Source organism: Achroia grisella, unplaced genomic scaffold (genome assembly GCF_030625045.1).
Source record: "Achroia grisella isolate CSIRO2021 unplaced genomic scaffold, CSIRO_AGI_Agris_v1 utg517, whole genome shotgun sequence".
Taxonomy (NCBI): domain Eukaryota; kingdom Metazoa; phylum Arthropoda; class Insecta; order Lepidoptera; family Pyralidae; genus Achroia; species Achroia grisella.
Genome location: NW_026712910.1, coordinates 1,222,020 through 1,247,261, shown reverse-complemented (window position 1 = coordinate 1,247,261; position 25,242 = coordinate 1,222,020). Strand labels below are relative to the sequence as shown.

The 25,242-nt window shown below is 31.4% G+C and overlaps 1 protein-coding gene across 1 annotated transcript in view; it reads left to right on the top strand.

The window, feature by feature from the left end:
- The window catches only part of LOC131847297 (uncharacterized), a 96,099-nt gene that overhangs the window by 62,485 nt on the left and 8,372 nt on the right, over nt 1-25,242 (top strand). Inside the window, exons 5-17 of the mRNA XM_059196840.1 lie at nt 2,293-2,388; nt 2,804-2,952; nt 5,198-5,264; nt 5,393-5,428; nt 6,169-6,391; nt 11,021-11,135; nt 11,306-11,338; nt 11,838-11,903; nt 13,078-13,172; nt 13,650-13,819; nt 14,816-19,459; nt 19,738-19,797; nt 24,865-25,025. Coding sequence (XP_059052823.1) covers nt 2,293-2,388; nt 2,804-2,952; nt 5,198-5,264; nt 5,393-5,428; nt 6,169-6,391; nt 11,021-11,135; nt 11,306-11,338; nt 11,838-11,903; nt 13,078-13,172; nt 13,650-13,819; nt 14,816-19,459; nt 19,738-19,797; nt 24,865-25,025 — 5,915 coding nt within the window. The remainder of the gene's footprint in view (nt 1-2,292; nt 2,389-2,803; nt 2,953-5,197; nt 5,265-5,392; nt 5,429-6,168; nt 6,392-11,020; nt 11,136-11,305; nt 11,339-11,837; nt 11,904-13,077; nt 13,173-13,649; nt 13,820-14,815; nt 19,460-19,737; nt 19,798-24,864; nt 25,026-25,242) is intronic.

The window sequence follows — 25,242 nt, the reverse complement described above, 5'->3', positions numbered from 1 at the left end:
TTTTTCTGTAGTAAAACAAATGTCCCAAAAATAGAACCTAATTCTAGAACAAACTATTAGTTTATTCTAGAATTAGGTTCTATTTTTGTAGACCATAATAATTCACTATCAGATTAAACCGAAACAGTTCGGCATTCTTTGTTGATACACGTACACTTCCGCATGCAAGTGATATATTGGGCAATATTCAACGCAAATATTACGAAAAAACTCCCGCGCTAATAATCCTTAATATAGAAGAATCTGCAGTATATGATATGCGTGGGGCAAAATAAGCAGGTATCTATTCAAAATTGTATATGCACATAGCTGTTTCCTACTGCGGTCCCATTAATTTGTAACTTCATATAACCTTCTCACGTCTTCCCTGTGACATGTTATTACACGTACATAGCTATTCGTTATCGTCACCATTTAGATAAAAACATTGCATGTTAAATTACTTCTTATATTACACAATTTTCTTGACGTGAGATTAACCCGACTTTTAAGACTTCTGAGAAAATATTCACTTGGTAATTTATTCCAGTGGCACACTGCGGGAATGACGCCTAATTGCCGACAAACTTTCATTAATTGGCTTACGCATAGCAACTCGCACCCCCTCATTGCAAATTGTCTTAAAAACCGATAATTGCCCTCCATTGTCTCATTCAAAAGGATTTACAAAAGTTCTTGAACGAAACATAAAATTCTGTAACCTTTTGCCATGAAGATTTAAGGAACAAATCTACTTTTTCTAAATTAATAACCTATTTTGAAGGATTGTCTAAACGAACATTATTTTTAAAAAATCATTTTTATTCCATATATTGTTCAGATTCGGAAAATGAACTTTTATTAATATATATAGTTTTTACTGAAATTTACTTTGTCATGCCGTTCAAAGGTGGGAAATTGCTGTGAAATTACAAGATACGACAACATTACAACTAACTTCGAAACGTCAATGCTTGAAGTGTGTATGCCATGGACGTGATAACGTGATGTCCGTGATGCCTTTCATGTACCTATATGATGGCTATCACTCATCATCAGATGGGCCATCATATAAAAATATACGTAGGTTACTGCAATTAAAATATAATAACCACTTTAATTCGAGAAGCGCCGATGTTTTATGTACCAGTATTTGTCTACACGAACTATCCACTAACGATTTATTTGTATCTAGTAGTGTTCAACTACTAGATACTGAAAGAGTAAAATAGTTATATAACAATTCTGTAAGCGTTTCTTATTTTTTGTATAAAGATAAAAAATATACGGATACGCATTATAGATTCAAGAAATTATATTATCGAATTTAGAAGTTTGTAAATACCTTAGGAATTTGTAGCGACCGCAATTCAGGTAAACGTGGCAAAAAGATATGTCGCATAATGAAGGATCTGACGAGGGTCGATGCCATTATTATTAAAGTTTAACGAGTGGAGATGACAGTAAATGGATTGCTTATTGACCACGAATTTTCAAAACAAATAACACTTTGATAAACATAGATGATCAATTATCGGGAAACTTGACATTCAGACAAAAATACTTACTTTATTTTAAGATTAGATAAACACAGTTATAAATGTAAATATAATTCTACTGTTATATAAGTTAGTACATATTTGTGGTACCAATTATTTCCTTACACTATTATATAAACTACAAAACGGTACGTTTTGTACCTAGTGCTTAAAAAATTCGGTATAATATGTTTTCTCAAAAAAAAAAAAGGTCTAAGAATTACCCCATTAGTTTAGTCTCTTTTAGCTTATTTTTTACATAAGTTAAATCCGGCCTAATAATTAAAACATATGTTGTTGTTTAGTATCCATATTAATCTCTGCCTAATTTAGAACTAGATTAGACTATGTAAATTGTTGTTGTGTGTTGGTTTTATTATTGTATATATACTATTTATTTACGATATACTTAGGAAATTGTGACTGACATACACATAATGTTACTTGACTTCTTCCTATCATAACACCTTAACAATATGGTTGTCAATTATATCGTTAAGATGTTATAATAGCGTCTATTGCAAACATTATATTGTCCTCATTTTCATTTGTATATATACCACATTTATTAGATTATCTGTAATACAATTCAAAGATATCTAAAATCTAAATTAGATATAGAATATAGGGACACTTTTTATTACAGTCATCATCATAATAACTACTTATCACCTTATTTACTGAATACGTCTCTCTTCGTATAACAGCGTCATTGTATAACGCTATCTGCTTTCTAAAATATAAACTAATACCTATACTGTCTGTTAATTTTCAGAGGGACAAATACCACGAGGTTCTAGTTATCTTCAGCAAGAGAGGGACGGAGTGCGTCTACCTAGAGACAGGCCTTCTCCCCCCATAGGAGATCCCGGTAATACTAATTATATTTCAAAACACAAACTTTAGTGAAATTTTTGTCAGAAAAATTGACAATAAAATGGTAAAAAGGTTTTATAAATGAGAAGATAACTTGAAGTTTCTAGCATACGCCAGAGATGAACATACAGTATATGCTATCTACACTATGCCATTATTTTACAACTCAACTCAATGTTTTTTATTATACACTATATCCTAAAAAAAAGTAATGTGTAGATTAATAAGGCTAGTAAAAACTAATAACATACCTACTCAACATCGTGAAGTTGTAGGAATAAGTTAAGAATTAATAGAAATTCAACACATGGATTAGAAGGAAAATATAATAAATAATATGAAATTAAATTTAATGATGATAATATAATTTATTTTTATTGAATTATCTGTAACATTGGTCATGATTTCAGTGCATGCGCTACGTCAGGGCTACGTTAGTGAAGGCGAGGCCGAGCGGAGTAGCTACGATCGCGGCGCGCGTAAAATGGCAGATGTTCCAAGAAAAGTAGAGGGAATTGGACCCACGACCAAAGACGGAATGCCTGTAGCACTTAGATCAGTAAGTAAAGTCTATTAAAGCCACAAAATATTAGACATAAACTCCTTCACAAAAATGTACTAGCAATAGTTTTCGCGGAATCTATTACTTGTCATGTAGAATATGACGAGGCAAAGAACCAGACGGCCCAGTTGATGGTAAGCACTAACTGTCGCCTATATAGGTCCATGAACAGCATAACGGATATTACGTTATCTTATGACACCACATACGCATCGCTATTCTTGATAATTAAGCTGTCAAGGCTTTCATTGTTATTTCACTACCTAATCTCTCCCTGCAACCGAAATAAGATGCGTTTCGGTTGTAGGGAGAATGCAAACTGTGAAACTAAGGCTATTTAATCCCACGTCGACGATTTTTTAAATATTGGATCGGGTTTTACCTTTTGAATGTCAAACTTTGTAGATATTTAAAGAAACCGTAATTTGATAATTATTTACGCGTATTTTGATAATTAATTCAATAAAATACCTACGTTAATATAATAATTTTGATTAGTTAAGGGGGTCTTCCTATGTGATGGGTTGAAAAAATAGTTTTTTTTTTTTCATAAATTGCTCCCTTAACATGTCTAGAATACGGTAGTAAAGCGATTTTAGAAAATTCGAAGTCGTTTTAAAGATACAGCAGGTAAAAGAAAGAGCGGTTCGGAGCGGTGAGTTGGCAGTTAGAGACCGGGCCTATTGTGTACCGTCGGCTTTATACCTGGCCTACATTTTATTAATATATTTGTTTATACAAGTTTAGACACGTTTCTACAGACTTAAACAGAAAAGGAGCAGGTAAACTTACTGATAAAGTTATCCAAGAAATTACAAAATTCTACGGATTAGCAATTCGACGCCATCCAGATTCGCTTGAAGATATGAGAAAGGAAGTTTGGGCAACGTACTATCACAAATGTTCTTCTGATGAAAACCCTCAGCATCAATTTTGTCCAGAAGGCGAAGACAGTTGGTGTAAATGGCGTAAGGCTGAAGCTAATAATGAACTGGACCAATTTCATCACGATAAACCACCTCTAATTCCGCAAGTCCAAGAAGCTATCAAACCGGTTTTCGAAGATTTATCGAAAGACGAATTATTAATTCGTTGTTTAGGAGCAGAGACACAAAACAATAACGAATCTTTGAATTCTTTGATTTGGACTTTCGCTCCTAAACATCTTCATTCTGGTCCCAAAGTTGTTGAAATTGCTAGCTACTTAGCAGTTATTATCTTTAATGAAGGTTTTCAAGGTATTTTAAAAGTTATGTCGATTATGGGATGCCCTGTTGGTCGTGAAGCCCAAGCGTATGTTGAGAAACGGGATGAAAAGCGAATCTTACGCTCTGAGCGGCGCGTAAGTGATGTCGTTAAACAAGCCAGGATTGACTCAAGAGCTGAACAATCTGCTTTAAAAGAGTTTCACGAGGAAGAGGAAGGAATACTCTATGGACCAGGCATCGCCGATTGAGAGTAAGTTGATATTTTAATAGTTTTTAACGGACTTGAAACTTTAAACGCGTTTTTCTCAAAACTGTGTTTTTCAAACTTTCCTCCATTGTATCTCAGAAACGGCTGGACCGAATTACTTGAAATTTACAGGGCACACTCAATATATTATAATACACACTAATAAACGCATGGAATGAACTATTATCAATCGAAAATTTTCAAAACTTCGATTTTTTTATAGCAAAAAACAAAAAAAAACGCCTAATTTGCAACTTTTATTTCAAATGTCGATCAAAAATCCAATTTTTTTTATATTCATTTGATTATAGGTCATTCCGTGCTTTTAAGCCTACAAATTAAAACGCCGTTTTTTTTTTTTTCAGATAAGCCGATCAGCCGAAATCGTGGAGGAAGTGGGAGCTCTTTTTTTCGAGGCGGGGGTGTTCAGAGCGCTGTAACTCTAGTTTGACTGAATATTTTTAGCTGAAATTTTATATTTATACTGTCCAAATATGTGTTAATAAATGATAAAAAACTTGAAGCTCTAAATATTTACTGGTCGTAGAAAAAAAATCCTAAAATATCCCTAAAAAACAGGCCGTCACATAGGAAGACCCCCTTAATAATAGTCACACAAAAAAGTATTAAATCACGTGTCATGCATTTTCAGAATTTGAACGTGATATGATATTATGAATAGATCTTTACAGACATAGCGCAAGTACTTATTTAAACTGTATGCTATGCTACATAAAATGAACTTCAATGTATAAGTATTTATTTGCGTTTTTTTCTTTTATTTCAGGAAGTTAAAGATCAATCGCGATGGTACAAAAAAATGTACGATACAATCCATAAAAATAAATACGACGGTAAGTACGATCAGTAAATTTTAAAATGTTACTTAGTTAAATAGAATAGTAAATCTATTCTAAAATAATTGTATAAGTATTATATTTGCTGATCACTCCCCAAAATATTTATACATTTTCTTTTTCAGACGATTATGTGACTATTCGATACAAAAATCGACGAGGTGATTATCGCACTTCAAAATATTTCATAATGGTGGCTGAATAACTCGACGTCATGCATTTTATATAGATATAACTACGCTTTCTCACTCGTTTTTCGTGTCCATTGTATAATACACAACTGCTGCTTTTTGTTGTTTAGAACTCAAAAACTAAATGCTCCATTTCAACTGATTGATCAACAAATTATAAGACAAATTATAGCTGTCACCATTTGTTTATACAAATTTCAGCTAAGATCATATCATACTCATATAACTAGCGTATACTAAAACTATTAATCTATTAGGTCAAAGTAGTTTCTTCCGATTGCGCATAGCTAATGCTTCTGGATATAATATTATTCTTAACATTTAATATCATTAATGTAATGATCAAATATAATCAGTATTAGTACATACATAAAAACCTCTTCTCGTAAAGTACTGATCCACTGATTTTGATTTCAAGATTGCAGTCTTTGTAGTAACTATTGCCTTTTACTGAAACATTAATATATAATAAATAAAAATTCAATATAATCAACATTTTAGTTTACTTCGAATATCCACTACGCTCCTTTTATAAATTTGAATACTCTTTGTAATTTTTTTAATGCAGAAAAGATATAATAACTTCTTTTAAAATAAAATGTAGTCGTGCCATCCATAACATTCACAGCGCTGTAAAATCATTGTGTGGTTCAACATCCAGAATATCTGATGTTTAACAGATTTTATTATGTGAAATTTTATATTTTTAGGTGAAGCCCCCCAGAGAGTGTCCAACAAATCACATTACGCATACTTCGATCCCCGATCTGGTTATCTCAGTGAGCCGGAAGGTGGTCTCAGTAGACTAGGATCTAGTACCTGGAGCGATGCATATGATAGTGACGTCACCACTGGTCCTAGAAGAAGAACAGCATCAGTACAGGAGGACAGAAGGCTTGATGATGTTAACTCGCCATATCTATCTAATAATAAGTAAGTTAAAATGTTAATTTTTGTAATCCACTTTTTGCACAAAGGTAGCATAAACAAGCAAGCATCGATGGTAAACGATTACTGTAGCCTATAGACAATTAAAATATCCCTTAAGAAACTTAACGTACCCTTCTATCATAGTCCTTTAAATGTAATATAAATATGACGACTGACGCCATTTTGTGATATTTAAAACTATTAGTTGAAATCATGCATTAATTTAGTTGCATCAGTGGGGAACAATGGCATAGTAGCCATTTTTAGTTCGAAAAACGGATTTAGATGGCGTTATTGGTATCGAATGGAATTCAACATTGTTTTGTAATCGTTTAAAACCCAAAACTATGTTTTTAAAAAGGTTTAATCTATTTTTAAAAAGTCATATATAGATGTTAAAATGAAATAATGCGTTTTGAAAAGTAATTTTCATATATTTACTCATTTTGTTGTTGCCCTGTATTTGTTTACAATTTAATCATTGCTAATTGGGGCTTATTGTTTCCAAAATACTTTCATAGATGGCGCTGTTTTCATTTGTATCATCGTATTTTAAATGTGTATTTTATATTTTCAAATAATAAGTACTTACTATATTATTATGATAAATTAAACATAAAAAAAGTTTAAGTAAATATAAAACAGCTAAACAAGAAAACCATATTATTCCAGTAATACTGATTTAGAACGTATTGCCATATAAAAAATAAATGCATAGATTTATCGATTTTTTCGAATAATCGATAACAGGATATTACAACGCATTATTCGATGGTGCTTTTAATTAGTCTTTGTAAACAGTAAAATTTCATCATTTTGTATTATACTCTTATTTGGAACGAATTGCATTGCATAATTTTTACTCGACGACGGCAAAATAGAGAGATTTTGACAGGTATGCAAGTACTATATATTTATCTGTTCGCTCATAACTTCGAAACTTGAAAAGGGAAATATTAATTAGATTGATCTGATACAAGTGTGCTCTATTATATCAACCTCCACGCGGTCACCCTGGTAATTATAGCAATTAATGACATTAGTAACATAGTTCTTCTATTAAAAAAAATAAATACCTACTTATTGTTATTTAATGAATGAGAATTGGATGTGGTATAGAGTATATAAGGTCAGCTATACCTTTATGAAACCTCAATAAACAAGTGTTATATGGTATCTAAATACTGACATTGATAGCTAAATATGAGGATCCTCGAATTTTTACAAATACTCATAAGAAACTTTACAAATACTCGAATTTTGCTTTTGTAGAAGGATATTTTCAACCTTACTAAATTGTACAAGGTTTTGAAACGATAATCATTCATAATACTATGATATATTACTGATCCTAGTACCTACTATTCATGATAATTAGTTTTTTAATATCTCCATTCGAGGGTAGGTTATTCATAATTTATATTATTAGATTTCATCACAAATAAAAATATCGATTTAAAATCGTAGGTTGGTCCATATTTTTTTATTATATCGAAATGACAACGAGTACTGGCAACATAAATGAAATGTTAAAAATATAAAATATAGGAATAAAAGAATAGGATAAACGACTTTAAGTCAAATGCTTAAAACATATTTTCACTAGCATTGGATTTTTTCTCTTTTTTCATCATTTAAGTTAAGTAGGTACTTCAACTTTTGAATTGTTCCTGTTCAGAGTTCATTGAACTTCTTATTTTTTTATCAAACTCAATAATTTAAATGTGTCTAAGAACTATTACAAATATTTAGTAAACTATCGTGTCTTTGAGGATTATCTCATACCAGGTATAACTATAAGTTGTTAAAAACTTGCATATGTATGCGTGTGTATCTTTCATATTAAAATATAATAAACATAGGTACTTGGTGACCGCTTTAATGTGGTATTATTATGTTTTTATTATTGTTATGAATGTAACTTCAAAAAACTAACACTGATTTTATAATTTTTGATTGATTGAGAAAATACTGAAAATTATTAATCAAAATAAAGTACTAAACAGTAGTATTATTTTTATATTTTATTAGAACTGAATGAATATGATGTATGAATAATATGTTTATTGTGCTAATAAGGTTACAGTTTAGTTACTTTCATGTAAATTCATTCATGTAAGTTCATGAAAATGTAACATAGGTATATGATATTGTTTTCAGATTTTCCTGACATCAACAACTTAATACTGAACAAAGTTTAAACAAATAAGAGATGATATTCTAAATCTCCTAGTCATTCAGATGAAGATAAATAACATTTTTACTGTAAAGATCAGGGGTTCAAAAGAATAAGAAATATATATGTATATATGAACATTTTACTGTATAAAATAATAATGCAAGTAAAAATAAGAGAAAAAAGCAGAAGAAAAATCTGTAAATTATTAATCACAATGCAATTAATAATATAATTAAATAAGTAAGAAAGCAATGGACTAGTGATGAGAAGAAATTCCAAGTAATTATATTATGTGTAACCGACTGCAAATAAGTTTATGATTTAAACACATGATTATTATTATATTGCTTCATCAACAAATCCAGGAATATTTTGTGTACCAGGAATTAATTATGAAATGATTTTGATGAAATATTATGTCTTGATATTGATTTATTTGGAATATAATATAAAAATAACAGAAGTGTTTGAAGTTTTAGTGGTATAACAGACAAGCAGTGAAAGAAATATTATTGTAAATTATTAACAATTGTTTATTCTGTGATTAATAAATTATTTAAAAGTGTTTTGTTACCTGAAATAAAAATTTTATGATCTTCAAGTGTTGTGTTCATGCAATGTTAGTTTCACCTCATTCGATTTAAAATGTCAGGAATTATTTACTACATAATGATTTTGTATTAGATGGTAATCATATATATTTTTTAATGCAATGTGTGTAATAATTCCCATTTACATCAAAAAACTTTGTGTAAATCTATATTTCTGTCTATAGACTTTGGTCGTGGAATACTAATAAGAAACTAAATCTAGAGACTGTAGTATATCACAGCATCCCAGAACCTTGTATTTAAGTCATATAAGGACTTAGTACCTACCTAATACTTGCTACTTTTTTAATCAATTAATTAATTTGATCTCAATCATCATGATGAACAATGATGATAATGTTGAGAATACTGCCAATGATGAATTTTATGGTGGTCATAAATAAATACCACCGTCACTATCGTCAACAGTCATTATTGATCTCATCATCATCACCGTTACCCTCCCTCATCCATATTGTCAAAAGTCACTACCTACTATTATTAACTGAAATGGTAAATAAGCTGACGATCCAACCAACCACGACGCTATCCGACGTACATACATACACATATATTATTAAACAGCATTACGTCATCATGTCGTGCCCGCTATATCCCGCATACGTTATCATTCCGGAGAACATAGATGTTATGTCCAAATATCCTGTAATTTCGCAGCTTAATTTCAACTGAATAACAACTTACATAAATACCAAAAAACTAGCAGTAAAGGCGTAGTTTGTAGATATCGAAGGTTCTACAAATAGGTATAACATCAAAATAAGTACCTACATGTCATTAGCACCGATGTAGTATCCCTGAAAGGACCTACATATAACAGATTGATGGTTTGCAGATATTATTTTCAGTTTTACAAATTGCCAGTTTACCATAATTAACTACATATTGAGAAATCATTATACACTGAAAATTATATGAGGTACCCATATGCACATCAATTAATTATAGCTAAAATCTATCACTATCACATAACAATTTAAATAAAAAAAACCGTATTAAAATCGGGCTATTCGTTAAGGAGCTATTGCTCCTTAACCGATAGCCCGATTTTAGTGCAGACGCGTTACGACATATCTTCGTCGGGAGAAAAAAAGTAGGCATGTAAAAAAGTAACTGTAACATAGTACATAGATACATAGGTACCTACATTAGCCGTGTCTGTAGACTGTCCGCGAACAATATTATACCTACATTGAATTTTCGATTGTACCCAATCAGGAGTTCGATACAGTTATATATCTATTATGTACGTATCTTTGCAAAACAGATGTCATATAGACCGAATTCTCTGCCATCTATTTTCATGCTTTATTACTAATCACCCACTAGTAATCCGAACTGCTTCAGATATAGCGACATCTATCGCCTACGGCGGCGAAATAAAATAGCCCGAAGAATAGCCCGAGTTAGGAAGGAACCATTTTCTTGTATGGGATGGGGTATCTGTATGTAATATTATATTATCTGTGGTTGCATAGTGTAAAAAATCCTAATCGCTGAACTGTAACTGTAGAGGTATAAAAAATCGTCTATCTTAGTTTCACCTATTTCAAGCGTCAAGCAGCTTGCTTTCTAAGCTGTGTTTCTATTCTAGAGTTACAGATTAGGCAGTAAAATTAAAGGATAAGAGACACGACATCTTAGTCCTCTAAAATGTTAATGTATGAGAGATAGGTACCGTGGATGTCATATTATAACGTGATACCTGTAATCAGTTAGTATGACAAACAGGCATCAAAACCATCATTTGGACTGTCAACTTGTTTGCCATTTAAATTATATAAAAAAATACAGTTGTCACAGAATTTCCTCTCATCGGTATTTTATTTGTAAATTTTTCAGATATACTACATTAGCGTCTGCGAGAGCTAGTCAAGAAGTATATAAAAGTCAACCGGGTAAAATAGAAAATTACACACCAGGAAAATCATCTGTAGTTGATAAGGAAGCCAAACAGGTAAACGTTTAACAATGGTTAATTAAGGGCGTTAAATATTATATTATCATTAATTTCATATTCATTATTAATGCAGTCTTGAATATAAATATTTTTCATTTAATAACTAACAGCCTGAGACACGAACCACGATATAGCAACAACAAGATTTGTCTTTTTTTCTTTTCTAGTGGTGGGACGAGGTCATGGACATTTTTGATGGGGTACGATTTTTTTTTACTATTCAAGTGTGTAATGTTTATAAAAATTATTTAACATTGTACATTTCTTGTATTATATGTTTTGGACCTGTCAAATTTCTAATAATAATACATATGCTTAAGAATTGAATTAAGTATTTCTTGTTATTAACACAGTAAAAGTTTTTTTTTATTAATAACTACTGAATTGAGAATGTAATTAAAATATAATTAGTTGAGAAAACAAATTATGACAATGATGTAACTTATCCTGTCAGTTTTGAAATCACTATTGATATACTATTAATATTCAAACTGGAAACACGATAAAAATGTGCAGTTGGCAACGTAACGACAATATTGCTCTTCGATTTCATCAGGCGTTCAAATATTTACTACTTCCTCTAATAATGTCAAGATCCAAGCTTAAATTAAAGAATATTAGCAGCATTAATCAATTTTTCACTGATACACTAACACGTTTTCACATCGCTGTCATGGTGCGTGGTGGTGGCACTAACAGTGGCTAGATGACAACTCCCCTCTGCCCCCTTATACCACATTGCTCGCTCGCGCCATTCAGAAAAGTGTAAGGTTTAACATTGTAACGTTCGCCTCTTGTTTGTGTGATGCCTTTGTTGTTTGTAATCTAATGCTCGATTTATTGACTGGTATTCTTAATATAATATATTATCTGGAGCTTATTCCACATGGTGTTTGTTACTTTCATAATTACTCAATATGAAATACATATTCATTTTTAGCATGTCCTCTGAATAGTTATAAGAAACGGGTATTCATATCATCTTATAATATAATTAGGTAGGATCAATTTTCTGTTTATAAATATTAGATATAATAGGTATGGTATAAATACGAGAGACTAGGATTCCCGAGAATATCAATAACAATGTCTCAATTTGATTACTAAATAGTATATATCTACTAACTGTCGACAGACTTGTTTGTGGAGAACTTTGTGGGATGGGCTATATTTAAAATTGACAGTTAATTATAATAATTGTATTATTACTTAATTTTACATTGAAAAGAAATGTGTTGTATTTTTATGTTTTAATGAATATGTTTATATTTGACATCATTAATATGTTATAAAAGAACATTATTTAATACCATAATTTTTGAAAATGATTGACTGTCAATTACACTTAATATTTTAACTAAAAGTACGCATCATACGCATGTCAATTTGTATTGTGTATAAAGTTCATTCATATGTATTAATTATTTTTCTATTAATTGTATGAGTCCTACATTTAGGAATGTATGTATGTAATCTTTTACTAAACTTTAATGTTGTATTTAAAATTATTGACTAAATATAACGTGTACATTACATTGTATATATTTATCAATCAGTTCTGTCCTAATTGAACTAATTCGTTGATAAATACGGTTTTATTTTCTACTAAAAACTATTAATTAGCTATGCACGATATTGCCTTGATTGTACTTATTTCGCATGTTAACTTATTTAAATAGTTTCCAATATAATATAATACCTTGGTATTTTATAACCATTTGAATAATACACTAAAGAATAACAAGTATTATTCTCTTTGTGATTTAATTTTCCATCTATACATATATCTACTTGTTTTCCGCTGTAATACAAGTGCTACATTTGAAAATACTTAGTTGTTATGTATCTGTAATAATATATAAATAATGCTCATATAACCTGGTATATAATATAGCATCTGTATACTTCATAATTTTATACTTATCTAATTTTCTTTCAGCAAAATATATCAAGTACAACATCATTACCACAAGCATCTCCAAAAGATAAGAAAGATATAACATCTTCTATTTTATCGAAATCAAATATGGCTAGGTTAGTAAAAGTATATAATAATAATTAGACTAAGATTTTCTCTCTACAAACCATCGTGGGCCAATTTATTACAATGAAGCTAAATAACCAAACCTCATCATACTCATAATTTCGATACAGAATATAGATATGGAGTTAAATGTAAAGAGCTTCGCGTCTCTCCTCCGGGTCTCTTTTAATCAATCAATGAAGGCCAAAGTTAGATTGGAGCATGCACAATTTGGACTACGACGTCTATCGATAGATAGACGTCGTAGTCCAAATTGTGCATATATAATAATATTTATGGTAAACAAGCTCTTTACGGATCTGATAGAAAATTAGTGTACTTATAGTCCATTCGTCGAGGAAGGCTACAAACTATATAATATCATACTCTATACTATCATACATACGAGCGGAGCTACTATGAAAAATGTTGCAAAATTGGGGGAAGTGTTACGCAGACGAAGTTGTTAATAATTAGATATATTTTAGGGCGTTAAAAGAATCCGGATATGAATCGGATTCAACGTTGGTTTTCCGTCGCCGAGAAGATACGGAGGCACCACTATCACCAGCTGAACGACGAGCCGCATACAGAGATTTGCAGGCAGGAGGAGAGCCACCTCTCCGAGGTTTTCGATCCCCAGCACCACCTAGGCAAGGTAAGACATTGCAATCACGTATAATATTATATAGAGCTTTAATGTACATTAATACGGTCTCAATAAATGTTATAAGTTTATGTACAACAAAAATAAGAATATGAATTGCTTATAATTGTTTATATTTCGTACTTATTAAAGTAATTCTAAATGTGAATAAGATAATGAAATCTGTCGTAATTTCAAAATTACTGAAAGTATGCTTGTTTGCTATTTTATAATTTTGTCATAGAGTCAATATTTCATTTACAAAGGCTACTTTTTATTCGGTTACACAGATAAAGTCGCGAGTAATATTTTTTTTGCATGTTTGTTTATTTGTTTTTACTTTCTTTGTTACTGATATTTAACTTAAAGTAATAACATGTTTCAAATAGGAAATAAATCAATAGTTACATAAGTATAAGTTGTTTTTAATTAAGAGTGCATGATTTTATGAAATTAATAATATAGATGGTGTCGGTTATCAACTATTTTGAATTCCTTCAGTAGACAACGTATTTGTAGACTTAATCGTTACTGAATTATAATATACTGCTTTATGAGGACTCCAATAATATTCGATCAAGGGCTGTGCATCCTACTATACGACATCTATTGTCAGCCGTGTTTATTCAAGGTTACATTGTAATAACACCGTAATAATGCTGTTCAGCGCACATACGTTAGTTAAAACTCAAATACACATGCGGTAAGTTCACAATTCAAATATTTCTGTGCATGCTTTTATTTTAATTCTATTAACGTGGTGTTGGTACTTCAGCTGCGAATACAGGTAATTTGCAAAGCATGAATACAAGTAGACTCCAAAATTAAACATCACAATTGTTTCACCCGAGTATTTTCTACCAATAGCACGTTTTTATTATCACCGAACGAGCAAATTCACTTTTGAAATACACCAAAATATTCCAGGAGCACAAGAATCACGTTTTACTCACATCTAACGTGCGCAAAAGAAGATCGTGCTACTGAACAGAAGTTGAAATTCCACAGACGATTCGGAAATCGAATATATTCCGATATCACCTACGTTGACGAAGATAAGAATCCACAAGAATTCACCGAAACTTCATGAAGTTATATGCTACCCGATAACACATATAGAAACTGGCGTGCGAACAAAAAAACAAACGCCTTCTGTAAGCCGAGATACACAAAGAAAGTCTATTATTACTGATTTTCCTCCCGCTCCTCCTAGAAGAATTTCCTCTAGAAATAGTCGAACTTTACAATTAGTTACATCAACTATTCCGGTATCTTCTTCGCATAAACGATCGTCTTCACATTCAAATGTTGATTTTTTAAAAGACAAAATATGTCATAAATTATGTAGGCAAAACACCCAAATTTTGTCTAAAAAAGGACCAATGCTAGACACCAAAGGACTCGCCAAAGACCGAGTAATGTCTACATCAGCTCCACCAGCCATTAATAGAAAAAGTAATATTGGACCTAATTCTGTTACTACAATTAAAAAAAATAATGTTACGAAACCCACCAGCAGTTTTAGTTCTCCTCGAAGAACTTTATTACCCACTGAATATTCAAATTCATTGCATAGCAAATATGCTAATTCACGAACATCTGTGGTGATTGAAGGTGGTGCAGGACGAAGAACTCCAATATCAAATATTCTAGACAGAGTAACATCACTGGATAAATTATGGAGTTCTGAAAAGCGAAATGAACGTATAGATATTACAAAGGTTAAACCCAAATCTCCAAAAAGTAATATTAATTATACCTCTAAATTTAATGTAATTAAACCATCATCAACTCTCACTTTAAAACCATCAACTTCAGGTGTTACACACAGAAGTAGAGACATGATTCGAACATCGGAAAAAATACAGAAATTAAAAATGTCTAACATACATACAAAATCAGATCTGGGACCACAAATAAAAAATGATTGTAAAGCATTAAAAAAACCTAACATACAAAAATCTTTGAATGTTTCGAAGTCATCATCAAAAATTTTGGGTACAAATAAAAATAGCCAAATAAAAACCGCAGTTGTAACTAACCTAAAAAATAAGAAACCTCTTGAAAGTGTCGTCGTTAGGCCTAGAAGTACACCTTGCCATGAATCTTGCAGTAAGAAATTAAAAGATATAAAGAATATTACAGGAAAAGTTACTAAAAATAAAAATATAAAGAAAACTTCATTAAAATCACCACATGATTCAGAATCTGGAAGTCAATTTGGTGACTTATGTAACGAACAGTCAAATTTTGGTTCCTTTGAGCATTTGGATAGTAGATTTTTAAGCTCTAAGGAAATCAAAAGAACGCGTGATGCTGTTATTTCTAATTCTTTTTTCCAACACCTATTTCTAGGAAATTCTTATATGCCGACTACATTGTACCCTGTTACAGAACCCAATACTACTGTATTAGAAAAGGCTAAAATATTTCAATCTGTTCCTAAGGATAATAAGGAACCAAAATCATTGAATACTTATTTAATTCACCGAAAACCTGTTTCTTTGTCACGTTTCAAAATGTGGGATCGATACACCAGTCCTACAAGAATATCAAGTCCTCGTTCTGTATCATGGCCCAATAGAGCGCATGGTGAAATACGTAAATTTGATAGTTTATTAAAATGTAATGAATTTGGATCAAATTCATCTCTTGCTACAGTTCGGAGTAAAAGTGAACCACCTGTCAATAAAATTTATTTTTCCCAAACCTCGCGACCTAAATCTCCTACTGTCCTCTTTTATAAGAAAGAAAAACAGAAAACATCACCTGTAAGTACTTGTACTTCTCCTACGAGACTAATTTTTTCACAAACATCAAGGCCAGTTTCTCCAAAAGTAGTTCATAAAGTTCCAAAAATGTCAATAACTACATCTATTTCACGCCAGTTGAAATCCCCTACAAGAATGATATTTTCTGAAACTGTGCGTCCAGTTTCACCATCAGTAAATAAACTAGTAGAATCAGATCTAGTAGATGAAAACATAGATAAATTTCCAGCTACATTGTTCTTTTCTCAAACCTCAAGACCTGTTTCACCAAAAGTTATAAAACAGACTTGTAATAAAATCTCCAGCAGAAGTCGTTCTACTTCACCAATTTCTATTAGATCTCCATCGTATCGCCGTATTCATAGTGCAAAATTACACAGTGCCAAACATTTCAATGACAATATAACAAGTTTCTTACGAACAAGAAGTGCTGGTGATGCTGATGAAAAAGTTACAAAACAATCAATGAAAATAAAAACAAAGAGTGATACTAGTTTATATAACGATGATCCAGATTATGCTGAATATGTTCATGACATGGAAAATACTAAAATAAGATCTGAGCGATTTCGCGAGTTGAATAGATATTATACATATTTAGAAAGAGTAGGGGAGTTGGAAAAGGCGACTTCCAGAAGTGAATTACGTCATAGAAGAAAAGATGAGGAAATTATTGATTTTGATCGCTGGAAGAAAATAAGAGCTATTGAAAGAGCTGAAGAGGAATTAAATAATTTATATTTTAAATTGAAAAGAGCACAGAATGAAAGTGACGTCCTTTTCTATCCCAGAGATTTAAAAGATTTTAGATGGAAATATGATAGAGATAGAGGTTTAAGAACGAAAGAGAAATCGGTGGAAGACCTTAAAGAGCACTTTCAACAAGTTACTTATAATGAACAAGATTTAGATGCAATGCCTTCCAAGGATACATACAAACCCCTGTGGAGAGGTACTAGTGTAGCTGAAACAGCATTTAATATTAATAGAAAAAATGATGTGGAGAAAACTAAAAAAGAAAAAATTACTTCTACTAAGCCTTCAATTGCTCTACAGCAAGATTCATCTTTGATCGAGCTTCGTAAAAAGATAGGCATTGGAAATCGTTTATGGAGCAGCTTATCAATGGAGCAAGTGAATGCATTAAAAAGTCAACTTAATGCCATATACAGCAAAGAATTAGAAGCTAAATCAAATAGAGAAATCGATAAGTTTTCTATCAATGTAAAAGAACCAAAAGAAGCAGAACATTCACCATTACATATAAGATGTAATTCACTTATCATGTCACAGTACCCTTCTAAAGACGAAAATAAACAAAAACTCACTAAGTCTGAATCTATAGCTGCTATTTCTTGTCCGATAACTTCTGTAAAAGAATTAAAAAATAATGTTAATAAAATTCAAATGAGTCTTAGTGAAAATGAAAAAAGAAAAATTTCCCAAACGCTTAGCAAAGAAATCCTAGATAGAGTAAATAAATTCGATAATCCTACACCACTTCCACTCCGAGAAGAATTGGAAAATAGTAAAATTAGTGAGAAATTAGATATGAAAAGCAGTGAAAATGCCTCTCTACTTAGTACACAAACCAATATTCTCAAAGACGACAATATAAATAAAACTAATGAGAGACATATTGTTTATCCAAAAGAAATATCTGATACTCAGTATCAATCGCCCCTGAGTGAAACTGACACAGCTAGTTCAGATGTTTCAAATAAAACTGTAATTTATAAGGGACCTACTAAAGAAGTGAAAAAAAAAGTTGAATATTTTGAATCAGTTAGCACAATAGCAGATCAAGCAAAAACTGTCTACCATGCACGACAAAGTTCAGATGAACAATCCGAACAAAATAAAATGGTAGCAACTAAATGCCTAGATATACCGGAATCAGAACACCAAACAAATCTAATAGTACAATCACAGTCATGCACAAATTTTAAAGAACTTTTTGGAGAAAGCGAACGAAATAAATTTATGTCACTTCCAATAAAATCTATATGTTCAAGATCATCCTCACCTCAATCCGAAGTGCAGGTTACCGAACGGCAAACGCCTGACACGCTACGGTACTCGAGCGATGAGACAATCTGGCGCAGTCGAAGTCCGTCGCCCGACCCGGAGCGTTATTGGCGTGCTTATCTCAACCTGGCACGGGCGGGAGAAGTGCGCCGCCTTGCGCGACGATTCGATTCCCCCACTGCAGCGGGTGCAATTCTACGTCGTCACAGAAGTGACCCTGAGATTACCCGAAATGTTTTATGTAATAATTGGGCTTCTATCGAAAAATCTTTGCGACGCGAACGTAATATTTTACCAGTCGCACGTATACCACTTCGTCCAACGAACCGCTTTATGCCACATATTGACATCATTTCGAAATTGGCTTCCCTTCGAAGGCGTACAGTGCCCAGATCTAGATCCGCTGAAGAAACTTTAGAATGTCGTATTGGAGAAGTGGATCGCATGCGACGCAGATTTGAAACTATGTCATTATTGGGACAAATTTATGCATCCGCACCTGATATAAATGAACTGCGAGATATTGCACCATATTTAGCTGGACCTTGGGTTGCACATCGTTATCCTAAAATTACCGATAACAACAAATGTATCAAAGATCCTAATATTTTAGTACGTGGTCGTAATTCACCCATAAAGAAGGATATTAAAAAATCTACTCCCAAGAATTCTGTGACACTGAGTTCTATTCTTAAAAGCGACGTGTTCGCGAAACAAGAATTTAATCCGTCTGCGCACCGGCCAGCGAGCCGCTACGAGCCCCCACGTGCTCCACCTCGTCCACCGCCGGCTGCGTGGCCCTATTGTGTCGCGCCGTACATCATGCCATCGCGACACACAGTTACATTCCAAGGTTAATTTACCATTTTTTTACGTTATATATATAAATATAGTGTTTAATTTTGGAGATACATGTTTATTTTATAAATTTACTTCTTTTATTGATATTCGTTATGTTTTAATTTCTTATATTTCTTGACACTGAATCAACTTTCAATATTTAAATTTTATAGTACGATTACGTGCGAGTAAAATTTCTAAAGTAGTAATAAATAATCATAACGAAATTCAATATGTTTTTTTTTATAATAGCTTAGTAGTTTATTATCCGTTTTGTTGCAAACCCAATAGAAAGCGAGTCAGCACCGGAACCACCAAGGAGAGCACCTCATGGGAATTATTCTGATAAAGGTACGTTAATTCAAAATCATACATATTTAACATATTATAGTTTTATCAATATATAATAAAATATTACTTATATACGCTTTTTTACATTATAGTGAAATAGTGTATTTACTTTCCATCCTAAACTCTTCAGACCATTGTGAGTGGTAACGCATTTTAAATGTACTTATCTGTAATATCTATGCGAATAAACCGGAAACAATGGCCTTTGTTCAAAACAATCGACATCAACTTATTCTTCTGACCGTCGTCAAAATATGTAGACTTGCATGGTGTAACATGTTATTTTTTTTTTACGAAAATGCATTAAATTTAATATAAGACAAGCCAATATTATTTTATCGATATTAGTGTTGTGCTTTACTTTGAATAAAATATTGTTTCATATAATAATTTTAAGCATACAATAATCTCAATCGTGATTGTGCCTCGATTATTCAATATTTGCGTCATTCGTTTGCATCAGACAACGCAAAAACCAGTCGGTTCAGTTTTTATGTTTTTAATATTCAGTCATATAATATACGCGTACGCGGTATTATTGTTCGGAATCATAATAAATAAAGTCACTAAAATATTTTTTGGACCGAGATAATAACACATTTATTTGACACATTGAACGGGTTATCTGTGAGCTGACAGATAAGAAGATATTGTGTGATATCACGATGTTGGTTTAGTGCAAACTCAATAGTGATCGTGTAAAGTGAAATGATGAAGTAATTATAAAACTGTGCTCTTATAATGAATTACCAAACTAGTGATAATAAAAAAAAAGGCAGGAGTCGAGAAGTTAAGAGCGAAATTTATGAAGATGATAATTTTTTTAGTGACGTGCCTTTATCCGGTACTTTATCAAAATCTTTACTCGCATTAAATAAATATGTAAAAAAGAATTTGTATTATGAAGACTCCGAAACCTGTGATGATGATGAAACATATTTTCCGAAAAAAAACAATGAAGAATGCGAATTGGAGGAAGTATGTGAAAATATAAATGAAAACAATCCAAAAGAATATACAGAAATAAAGGATGAAGATATTTTAAATGAAAACAGTCTACTAAAAAAGCGCAATGAGGATGTACCACAAGTTTTAAAAAAAAGTATCCAAAAAGAATTGGAAGAAGACGAGTCATACTTTTCGAAAGAAAGTAGTCCAGTTAACTCTGTTTCAAAATGGGATACAGATAGCTTAAAGAGTAGCGTGTGTGGTGATAAAAATGAAGCCTTAAGTAACACTGTTAATCATGTCATTCATGATACAACTATGGTATCAGAAACAAACATTGTTATTGAAACTATTAACGATAAACTTACAGACGACTACAAAATTAAGTCTAAACAATTAAACGATTGTTTGTGTGATAATAAATTAGAAGATTCAGATAGAGATGATACTCGAAATACTGATCTTAGGAGAGACGAGAAAAAATATTCTGAAGAAGAAGAACCTAATGGAGATGACGATCAATTAGATGAAATATTTGATGAAACCAAACCTAATAATATAATAGAAGATGATGACAATCTGCATTCTTTAGCTGATTCAACAGAGTGGGCGAATCGAACAAACATGTATCCAGATGTTTATGCGCCACTTCCGTACAGTAAGTACTATTAAGTGCCTTACGTATATTATTACATCACCTAGGCATGTAAATTGTCTATGTTCAATTTGCTACCTAGAAATGACGCATAAAGCCGTTTCTGCAAATATTGATAAAATAAAAAATGTTCGTAGTTTGGTAGTGTCGTAGATATCATGACTTTATGATAAAAACAACAAATTAATAAGTACCTACTTCTGATAAAAAAATAATGTACATAATATATGTATACATGTAATTCATTTGTACATGTAAAGGTAAATTAACTCTATTTTTTTAATTAGTATGCATATCTTATTTTTAGCAATTTATAAAAAAATATTAGGCCTCTATCGTATTACTAATTTGCAGTTACTCATCTATTTATCATTCTATTGTGATAAAAATATCATTAACCGTAACAAAACACATTATAAACAAACAAACAAAACAAACCTATCATACTACGAGAACTGCTGATTCTGCTTACTAAATAAATACTGCCACAGTCTAAAGAACTCACACTACTATGCGAAAGCGGTCTGTACTGTGATTTTGGCGGGAGTTGGTACTCAGAGTCGAAAGTTACAAACACATCTCAATCGTGATTGTCAGTTACCGGCTGAGTGGCGCTCTTTTTGATTACCTAGTTACGAAATTAAATAAAATAATAGTGGTACTTTTAAACGTGTGAGAGTTCAATTAGTTGTAGAGATGGGTATATTAAAGCAAATCAAGAGGATGACAACGCAGGGTTCGTTATTTTTTAAATTAAAACAATACTTTTAAAATAATCAATTTTCGAAAGTTCTGTTACTGTATATATTTTTTTCTTTTTATAAATGTTATTTTATCTGTGTGTTCTATATACTATTACATATTTATCTTAAAGTTTAGCAAAAATACCCAGTGTTTATATTTATATTGTGATATATAATAATGAAATTTAAATTGATACAGTTTAATACTAAATAATTTTCTGTTGAAAAAATATTATTATAAATCACAACCGTGAGATTCAATGATATGACTTTTGAAGTATATAAAGTGACCTGACCTAATAAGCTGCGACGAAACTCTTTTTCTAAATTAATATATTATGTATTTGTATTAATTAGTGATAATTTATTCCTTCTTCTGATTTTGCCCCTATCTATTTTAATTCTATTAACTTTCTACAAAAAATGTTTCGTTTCATTTAACCATTTTATGCTTCAGTGACAAATTACGAAACTTCGACTAAGGTCAGCTTAATAATTCTTTAGCCATTTTGCAGGTAACTAATTCACCGAATTGTTTTGAATAATTTAATTTTATCTGCAATTAAGAAGAGGAGCAACGATAGCTCTTATGTTAATAGATAGATGCTCTCTATTGTATTTTCTTTAATTTTGATTTCTGTTGTATTTGTTAAAAAAAATAAATATTTTATTTTTGTAATTATACACTATTCCACATAAATCTAAAATAGTAAGATATGTTTCTTGATTTCATTGTAAATTCTATATTTTATTATGTTCTGCATCTATGAAGTAATTGAAAACACACTCAATAGGCTTAGTTTATACAAATTCGAACTCGAGTGTTCCCAGGCATAAATAACGCCTTATTCCTTAAATCACTAAGTTTGAAAATATACAAGCTGAATATAATATTGTATAATCAATCAATGACTTCTGATGAAAGTAAAACGGTAATAATTTCAGTGGAAACGAAATGGAAATTTCAAAAACTCTTCCGCAGCAATTATTAGTTACTGCGTGATTCAGCCGCGTGACTTCTAATTCACTTAATTTCTTATAATTTTTCGGTTACCATAACCATTATTTCAACATTGCAGTGTCAACATTAGGCATTAATCTCAGACTGGAGATTAAAGTTTATATAACACCACCGTAATTCTATTATAGATTCGAAACAATATCTTAAATCATATCAATCATATCTATATAAGAGAAGAACTTAAAAAAGATCCGTTACCAATTATGTTATATAAATACAGCGTTCATTCTTCAAAATAAGTAAAATCAATTAACAATGGTATCCAAATAAATAAATTGAGGTAAATACTAAAATTCTAATTTTCTAAAATTAGAATTTTAGTAATTAGAATTTTAAAATTCTAATATTCTTCTTAAAAACATGTACAATATCCACTTTGACTAAATATTGTCAACTTTGTCTTAGAATTAAATAACAAGACATGTAGTGCGTACGTGTTTAGAATGATTATCTTGAGAAAGTTGTCGGTGCAGCTTACGTATTCTAAAGGGCTTTCGATTTCATCTCTCACATGTTTTGCTAAATGGAAAGACAAGTTACTGTACATATCGAATTACAACTGTTACCGGAAACTATTCAAGCATTTAAATGTTAGTAATAAAAAACATGGATGACTTTCCAAATCAATTATACAAAAATATTTACGAAGATAAGACATAAATACAGAAGTTATATGTATATTTAAAGTTATATGTAATTAGAAATTGAACATGTACAATTGAAAATACAGAGTTATATAAATATATAACTCTACAAAATAATTTCATTAAACTGTGCCAAGAAATCATAAAATGAAGATCTAATTTTAAGGATTAAACGTATATGCAATTTATCAATTGCATATAATTGTCTTGTATCCAAGAGAAAGCAAATTTTAAAAAGATCCTATAGTTCTATATTAATCGCCTGGTTCTTGTTATATTACGGGGGGGGGGGGGGGGCTCCAACAAATAAAAAATGTACGAGGTCAGAGACATAAATTGAGCTAATTCATGTCTAAAATTTTATTTCTTCCGAGACTTCTACGACACTCAATGTTTCAATCCTGGATCGACGATAAATAATCAAATTATAACAAATTCAATTATGAATGCTAAATGATTGAATAAACTGTTGAATGTTACTTTATTTGTTTATTATTCCTTTATTGCACAGCTCTCTTATCAGACGCAATATTATAATGGTCCTCATAAACCGGTTCCATTCACTGTGGAAGTAGTTACGTATCATCGCATAATCGCTAACTACCAAAAATCACCGATGGTAGTTACCTCATCGATGGACGCCATAGCATTTCCGCCGTGTACCACTTTCACTTTGCTGTTAAAAATAAGCGTTATTTTTGTATTTACGTGTAATACTGGTAATACGTAATTAACAATTTGCTACAGTGTGAAAGTAACATCTAATTATAATGGCTATTACGGCTGTTTGATACATTTTAAACAAAACTGTTGCTAACAATAACATCGTACAGTATTTGTGTATTTCTTTGTACATTAAGCAATATATTTTTTCAGTTCCGATATCAAGTTTTTAATGTTATTTTATGCAAATACTAGAGACCACCCTCGGTTTTGCACTTATATAAACGGAGAAATAGAGTAACGGAAACAGCAACATTGTTCAATTATTAATGCTAAATTATTGTGTATAGTTCATACATTATTATTATTATGAATCAATGTAAATTCACACAGAATCGCCGCGGCGTTATGTGGAGAGCGACGTGAACATCCACTATCGATGCCCAGTCCGACATGATCCATTACCGCTCGTGCCAGAGCGCGAACTTGCCCGCCAGCAGGCTGAGCACATGAAACGGCTCTACAGAGAACAGAAGAGGAACAAATACCTACAGGTTCGTAAATGTTGACAGTATTTATGCATATCCATTAGGTATAGTTATCATATCTAGAGTCGAATTAGGATTATATTCATGTTATAGAACTTTGTCAACGCTAGAATGTATGTTAGATTTTTATATTGCCATAACAAAGTAGGTATGTCTATACCAACATGTTATAGTTTTCTGTAATACTGAATAGTAGAGACTTACCGTAAAAAGGTTAGTAATA